Here is a 7,969-nt window from a genome sequence, read left to right as displayed (position 1 = left end):
TCACGGCTTGTGTGTCGTTTCTAGGCCTGCTGGGACCAGGGCTTCAGGAGGACGCCATGACCGGGAGGTGAGTGACCTGCCCCGAGATAGCTCTCGGCTCGCGGTTACAGTGTACTTTTGACGGGTCATCTTGCAAGTGGAGCATTTCTGAGAGTGTTTTGTTACAGCTGCGGGCAATGATCCGTCTTCCTGCGGCTGCTCTCATTTCCCAGTACAGTTCCTCTGCCCAGTATCCTGCTGGGCCCTCTTAAACGCCCACGGTTGTGTCTCTTTCTTTTGAAACCTCTGCCTTAAACCGGGTGTAGGTGCTCATGTGGTGTGCCACTTTCCCGGGCCTGTCAGTAGATGCGGGATATTAATGGTGGTTTTGTTAGCACAGTGTTTGTGAACCTTCAGTGTACAGTAGAGGCTTTGACATACCGTTTCCTTGAGTAAGGGAGCTACTATGCCATCGAGTTTTCTTACGGATGTAGAGACTGAGGTGGTAAATGGTGGAGGGATTGACTGTGAATCACAGCTTTTTGTCTTAAATATTTATCTGTGGAGTTTATCTTCTGTTGTGCATGTGTGGAAGGTAGAGCTGGATGGCTTAGTTTAATACTGCTGTATTATGGGACAGTTGCTGGATGCAGTTGAGACAGTCACGATGTGTGGAACGAGCCTTATTATTACGGGTCATCTTGCAAGCGGACAGCTCTTGTAGTACGGACAGCTCTTTGTTGTGAATAATCGTTGAGGAGTTTGTGTAATGTCACTTGTCCACTGCACGTGGGGCTGTCTCTCTGGCTGTCCCCACAGACTGCAGTTAATTCCTTTGAGGCTACAAATCAACAGCAGTTAGTATCTTCTCCTATAGCAGTTGCCGCAACGCAGGAGACTCTGTTTATGTGGTGTATAGAAAAAAAGTAATGTTTACTCATCACAGAGTGTTTGTAGACATTTGAAAAAATAACACCTATTAATGCTGAAGCACTTTGGTTTTTGTATGAAGCCTGTAGTGTCAGAAGTTTATAACAAGAAGAAAGATGCGAAGTTCTCATAAACGTATTTCATGTCCCAGTTACTTAGCTTTCCTCTGACTGAATGTGAGGTTTTGCAGTAATTAAGTAAAAGCAAAAGCACTGGGGTTTTTCCTCTGCTAAATTTCTACTGGTGTGGAAATAATTTCTACTGAAATAGCTTGTTACTTGTTTTTTAGATTTGATACTTTAGAGTGAATTATAATTTGTAAATGTTTTCAATGCCTTTAGGCTGTGGTGCAAGGCCATTTTTGCTGGCTACAAACGTGGCCTCCGAAACCAGCGGGAGCACACTGCTCTTCTGAAAATTGAAGGTGTTTATGCCCGTCAGGAGACAGACTTCTACTTGGGCAAGAAGTGTGCCTATGTATACAAAGCTAAAAAGTAAGTCGCTTTTTATTGTTATGCTAAATTAGCCAACTCCTATATCAGCTTTTGCAAATGCCAGGATGTGAGCAGTCTGTTTATAGAGCTGTTGTTAGAACAAAAATAAGTTGGGCTCAATTTATCAATAGAATGTCCGTGGAGTACTGTGTAGACTGTTGGTTGGTTTCGTTTTTCAAGTCCTTGGTTATTTTTGCTTTAATTGGCCTGCGTGTTCTTAATTCAGATCATGAAATTACGTGAAATAATCATTCACTGTTATAAATGATATGTTAGAGAGCAAATGGGATGAGAAGCGAATTTTGCCTCAGACTGGCAAAAACTGAAGGCAGCTTTACAGAGTAAATTGAAGTGAGGTGAAGTTGTGTTGAGTACTATGAGCTGTTGAGTTACTTCAACAGCAGAATTATTTTGTGAAGCCTGGAGGAATTTGTATCCTGGCTTTTGCGTGCCTGTGTCAGAGCACTGTCACTGCCACTGCTGTGCTGGCATTGGTGGAGGCCTTAAGAACAGTTATTACCTTCCACTTATTTTTTTCTTTTAATGTAGTTGTTAGAGTTCAGATATGGGAGTTCAGAATTGCCTTGAATCAAATTGTTCAGGCTGTTAACATGACCACCGTCATTTCCAAGATGGCAGATGGCTTTTCTTCCAAAGCAGTTTGTGCAGTCTTATACCAGTGGTTGACACTGATGAGGTTTTGGTTTGATCATCTTGGCGTTAGCGTTTTCTAAATTTTTAAGTTTTGTGACTTGTTAATAGTTCTCCAGTGGAGCTTCTGATAAATTACAAGCTGCAATACTTACCTTATTTGGAAGGCACAGTGAAAATCCCAGGTCTAGCAAATTTCACAGGTAGATACGTGGAATGTGGTCCCACTAAAGATGGCTTGGAATAAAGTCACAGAAGTGCCTTAAAGAGGCTGCATTGTCTGCCCCGTCACCGGTCGTATCCGTGCGGAGCTGTGACGGGCGTGCTCAGCGGTTCTTTTCCTCTCTTTCCTCAGCAACACTGTAACCCCCGGTGGCAAGCCCAACAGGACACGAGTGATCTGGGGGAAGGTAACCCGCGCCCATGGGAACAGCGGCATGGTTCGTGCCAAGTTCCGCTCCAACCTTCCTGCCAAGGCCATTGGACACAGAATCCGGGTGGTAAGTGGATTTATTTTAGCAAGAAGATACTTGCCGGCAGTTTTCAGGGTGCCTTTTAATCCCACGTAGTATGAGGGAAAACTTGAACTATGGTTTTGTTCTGTTGCTGTTGTGTGTTCAACATGGCTCTTTGGCAAGTGCTCCTTTTGGAGCTAGGAGAGGTTTATTGCTGGCCTCTGGTGCTGAGGGGGGTTGTCTCCTTGTCAAGGGTTTTGTATGCTTGCTCAGGTTGTCTGGAAAGGCTCTTTGAGTTCTGGAACTCTTCCTCGGCTCCCTTGCACATGTATTTTTGCATGCTTCTACTCCAGTTCCTACCTGTTGACAGATTATTTTTTTCCCCCTACCTCCCAAATATTTTAACTGAGGGCCGTGTTGTCCTGACCTGTCCACTAGCGCCTGTTTTAGCCACAAGGCTTCAACGAGACTGTCCCTTTAGGACCATCACCCAGAGTTTTGATGCAATATCTTCCTAGTGATGGTGCTACACTTTTTCATTCTTGCACCTCTTCTGTGTAAATGGGGGGGTCGCTTTTATAGTAGTTGAAGAGATTGATGATCTAGATTGTAACTGCAAAACTTGGGTTTAAAATAGTACAGCCCAGTAACACGATTTCTAACATGACTATTCTTGTCTTTTACAGATGCTGTATCCATCTAGGATCTAAATTTTTATTGGAAATAAAATGGAGAATCTGTTTAATTTTTGTACATTTCTATTTTTATCCCCTCCACCTATTTTGAGGGACTTTGTTCTTTTTCAGTAGCGTATCAGAATTCACAGCCCAGGGATGGAATCTAGACAGTGAAATGGAGATTCAACCCACGCTTGGCAAGGCGTTTGTAGAGCAGACTACGTTCAAATAACTGGCAGCCTTTACTGCGACCTGTCTGTGCCTCCCATCATGGAATCTGAATGGATTGCAGGGCTAGACAATAAATGTTTACAACCTCATAAACCGTGCACACACGCTTTATACAGAACATGAGAAATAATTCCTTGCTACCTACTAGAAGGAAACTTCGTATTCCTGTTTCTGTTGTACTTGGCGATGGCTGCTGTTGAGACAAAACTGTGTAAGGGGACACTAAATCCTAGCAGGCGTAAGTCCTAGCTCACATCTAAAAAATAGCGGTTCTAGTAGAATCACGAAGAATGAGACCGTGGGTACCTGGGCAGCATGCATGCCTGTAGCATCTGCTCTATGACATTTATTTAGACACGTTTTCGTCACACAACTCTGTAGTGCCCGAGTGTTAATACTTGCAGATTTCCTGGCCAGCCTTATCACAATATGTCATGTGGGGTGGGGGGGAGGTTTGTTGAACGAGAAGATGGTGAAAAATGAATTTAAAAATTCTTAAAGTGCAAGTCTCAGAGTTTCTTAGTACATCCCTCGAGAATACCGGGTTGTTCTAGGGGAGGTTTCAGGCAGCTGCAGGTTGGCGTGGCTACTGCTGATGTCACAGTCGCAAAATGACCTGTTGATACGCTAGGCGAGTGATGCCGCTGATTCCGGGTAGTTGTTCAGTCATTTGGAAAGCAGCCGTGCTCGGTGAGGCAGGTAAGCGGCCCTAACCTTCCCTCGGTCCCACTCGGGTGCAGGTCCCTCCTTCCCCGTGAGCGAGGGCTTCCCTCTCCCTGCCTGGCCCCGCTGCCTGCGCGTGGCAGGGAGCCCTCTGAGCTGGGGGCTTTGCTTGTCTCCTGCAGTGGGCTGGTACTTCGTAACTAATCCTCTTCCTTCTGAAAGAGGTGGAGCTATTCAGAGCACGTCATTTGGCAAGTTAAGGCTTTCTTTTGAACGGCAGTTCAAACAAAAACTGGACCTGGTATAGAAATTATTTCGCTGGACTTGCTTCGAGAACTACATCTGCTGCCACTGCTGTCTCCAACAGCAGGAGAGTGCTTGGAGTGGGAAGCTGCATTTTTTTTTTTTAATGTGCGGGAAAAATCTGCAGCTTATGGGATGCTGGGTCAGGCCAAGCAGGGCTTCAGTCTTCCGCAAATACCAACAGGTTGTACATACAGGGTTCAAAGAAGGATGGGGTGGAACACAAACGGCATTTCCAGTTTGGGGCATTGCCAGAGGAAGGAGGAGGAAACGTAGTGGGCAAATTGGACTGTAACGGCAGGTTGGTGGGACTGTGGTCCCTATCATGTGGTTAGATTCTGCTGATGAGAAGGTAGTAAGCGCTCTTGATTTTGACGTAAGACGTCCCAAAATATGTAATGATCCCATTTCCCTTTCATCTTTTTCTACTGTACCACACTGCTGAGGTACAAAGCCTGTTCCTGGGAGGTCCAACATCAAATAGCATGTGGCTACATGGCATAATCTTTGTGTCAAAACTATTTCCTTTCACGTTCATTTGGTCCCACCAAACCCGGTGTGTTTGCTTGTACGTGGTGGCTGCTGAGAGCAGCGGGCGTGGCCTGTTTCAAGGCCGGTGCGATGCAAGTGCCTTTGCTACAGCAAACCCCTTCCACTCCTTTGCCCAGCAGTGCAGCAAAACGACTTTGTGTGGGAGGAAGCCATGGCGTCAGAGGAGCCTCCTGTCTGCTCCTTTGTGGACCGAACCACCTGGGAGCTCCTCAACCTGCTGGACATAGTGGGGAGGCGGAATGGACGGGTGCTGGTGATGGAGGTGGATGGTGACAATGTCAGAGCTCCCTCGGTGCTGGTGGATTTTGCCCAGGACCTGTGTGGCACAGCTGACATCAGGGCTAAACTACAGCAGGCAGAGAGGATGGAAGAGGAAGACGAGGAGGAGGAGGTTCGGCCCCATCTGGTTTTTATGTTGTGGCAAGCTACTGTGTTGAAGCAGCTCATGCGGTGGGATTACCTGGATGAGGCCCTCTGGGATGTGAGGAGCCTCCTCCCCTGCCTGCCAGATGTGCTGGTGCTTGTGATGATCCATCCAGACCCCCAGGAGCAGCTGGACCAGGGAGCGCTTAGGAGAATGCAGTGTCTGCTGGATGGGGCCTGGCAACTGGTGGTGGAGGCAGCGGTCTACAGCCCAGGCCAGCCTGATGGTATCCTGGAGGCAAAGAGAGCTGCGTGTAGAGCACTGAGAGAAGTCTTAAACTGCCACGAAGGTATCCTGGGACACAGCTAAACATGGGGGAGGGACAAAGAGACAGGCTTTTTGGAAACAAAAGCATGCTCGGGGTGGGGCATGGAAGGGTCTGAGGGACAGTGAGTGTAGACCAAAGTGGTGCTTGGTCAGGTTCAGATACAGGAGGGAAGAAAAGCCCTCATTCTCATTTCCAGCTCACATTGGCTGCAAGGTCCAGCTTAAGTGCTGGGATGGGGATGGACAATGTGAGTCTGAGCCAACTACGTGTCCTCTTCCAAGTTGGACAGTGGTGGCTCTTGCTCCTTTCCCTAAAACACACGTGGCTATGGAGATGCTGCTCAGTGTAAGAACTGCAGTCCTGACTCCACCGCTGGGGCTTTCCGTGATTATGTTAACAGCTCCACGGTCTCACTGACCCTGCATTCTTCACTGGAGGGATGTGCCAACTTTTTTGGGTGAGCCATAGGCCAAAGCTTTGACCAGGATGATGCCTGCTGTTCTTGTATCACGTGCGTTTCCTCCCCTAGAAGTCGACTCCCAGAGTCCATTTATTGTTTCGCTCCCAGAGTTCAGTTACTGCTGTGCTCTGCCTGAACATACGCGACACAAGGTATCGCAGACAGCTGGAGAATGAATTCCCTTGGGCAGCAGAATCTGGCAGGTTGGTTTTAGTGCTGTTCACCTGGATGTCCCTTCGTAGAAATACTTCTCTCCTGGTGCCTTGCTTGTCTGCCCAGTTCTTCTATACGGACATGATTCAGTATGTGGTGCTGCCAGAAGGGGACACTGCTCCTTCAGCATCACGCTGTCCTTGCTACAAGCTCAGATTTCTTTGCTGTATTGGCTGAACAATCTATCCCAGGAACCTTCTAACAAAAATCACTGAGTTTCTGCTTTGCATGAAATGCTTTGCTCGAATATCAAAATGTCCCTGAGAAACCTGCTGGGCTGTCCCCAAGAAACCAGCTGTCAACAGAGAGGGAGTAAGAGCAGGCCAGCTGCCTCTGGATTTTAGACTGTCCCAAAACTGAGATAGCGAAAGAAACCCAGAGGTAAGACCTAAGACTGCTTTTTCCCAGGAGACCCTGAATGCAGGGGTCTTTGGTAGTTCTCATCAGCACAAAGCTCCTGAAATTCTCCAGGGTTCTTTGTAGTCACAGGATGGTGGGAGAGTGAAGTTTCCTGCCCCCTCCTGCTTACTGGACAAGATGCTGCAAACAAGATGAAGGTCCGTCTCCTGTTGCAGTGCTATTTGCCATTAGTGCATTGGCCTTTCCCAAGATACTGTCCTCACATCAGAATAGTTGAAGGGTCCGGGATGAGCTGTCTAAACTTGTTACGCTGATCCATGGGATCCTTCCCACCTACCCTGATGGAAGGACCTCGGGATGGTTATGTGCATGTCATGCTCTGCAACTCACTGTTTCACAGGCAGCCGCTTCAGGCGTGTCTGGTAGCTCGGTGTGGTGTGTTTGGGCATGTGACACCTTGCTGTCACTCATGCTATGTTTTCATGCTGGCTGCCTGAGCAGCCCGCGAATGTTCTGTCCCTTCAATACGATGGGTGAAAGAAGCTTGCTGTATCTTGACCCAAACTCCACCGAGATACGTAGATCAGGGTCTGAGTACTGGCTTACGGAGGTGTCGGTGCAGCTCTTGTGGGAGGACTGAGAGTGGTGTGGGCTGAACCCGCAGCATGTACAGGGCTGAGAATCAGCTGCATTGAGGATGGTCCTGATCTGTGCCCGAGTGCAGACTGACGCTGCTGAGCCCTTCTGTAACAGGAAATCAGTCAGCATCCTCTTCAAACTAGAGGCACTGCAAGTACAAAAATGTACAAAAGTACATTTGTGTTCGCTCCTCCTCATTCCTGGGCAAAAAAGAAAAAACCTATGCAGATGAAAGCCCAGCACTTAGCCCATTGTCCATTAAAGGGGCTATTGCAGGAAACTGACCTTACATACAAGTGGGTACCAGTACACATCCAGCAGGTTGAATTACTGGGATGGTTATTTTGGGTGGGAGGAACTGTGGGAGCAGTGGATTACTTTTGTTTCTAAGGCCAATGGCCCATATAATAGCTGAACTCATTTCACATCCTCTCTGGGCATGGCAAGGCACTATGGTTAGCTGCATGTTTTTGCATTGGGAGTTTATATGTATTTCTTCTCCTTTCTTTTTTTTTTTTACAGATCTTGTGTCCACCTAAGATCTTAACTATCACCAAAAGAAGTATTAAAACCTAGTGTTTTTTTTCATTTCCCTGTGTGTCTGTGTGTACCTATAAGCTTTAAAGCTGTACATCAAAGACTGTGAAACTCCTGCTGGAGCTGCAGGTTT

At 47.2% G+C, this 7,969-nt stretch overlaps 1 protein-coding gene across 1 annotated transcript; it reads left to right on the top strand.

Annotated features, from left to right (window-relative positions):
• The first annotated feature begins 15 nt into the window (after window positions 1–15).
• On the top strand, window positions 16–3,254 carry RPL35A (ribosomal protein L35a). Its single transcript, XM_009323577.1, has 4 exons — window positions 16–67; window positions 1,251–1,403; window positions 2,410–2,554; window positions 3,196–3,254. The coding sequence occupies exons 1-4, from the start codon at window positions 57–59 to the stop codon at window positions 3,217–3,219; spliced, it is 333 nt and encodes a 110-aa protein (XP_009321852.1). The 5' UTR covers window positions 16–56; the 3' UTR covers window positions 3,220–3,254.
• Window positions 3,255–7,969: the final 4,715 nt, after the last annotated feature.

Source organism: Pygoscelis adeliae, unplaced genomic scaffold, assembly GCF_000699105.1.
Source record: "Pygoscelis adeliae isolate BGI_AS28 unplaced genomic scaffold, ASM69910v1 Scaffold245, whole genome shotgun sequence".
NCBI lineage: Eukaryota > Metazoa > Chordata > Aves > Sphenisciformes > Spheniscidae > Pygoscelis > Pygoscelis adeliae.
This window is presented reverse-complemented; position numbering and strand designations above follow the sequence as displayed.

Bases quoted from the DNA above. Each gene is read 5' to 3' on its own strand.
- RPL35A (XM_009323577.1), top strand. The intron at 1,404-2,409 runs GTAAGTCGCTTT...CTCTTTCCTCAG, and splicing joins TATGTATACAAAGCTAAAAA to CAACACTGTAACCCCCGGTG. The intron at 2,555-3,195 runs GTAAGTGGATTT...TGTCTTTTACAG, and splicing joins TTGGACACAGAATCCGGGTG to ATGCTGTATCCATCTAGGAT.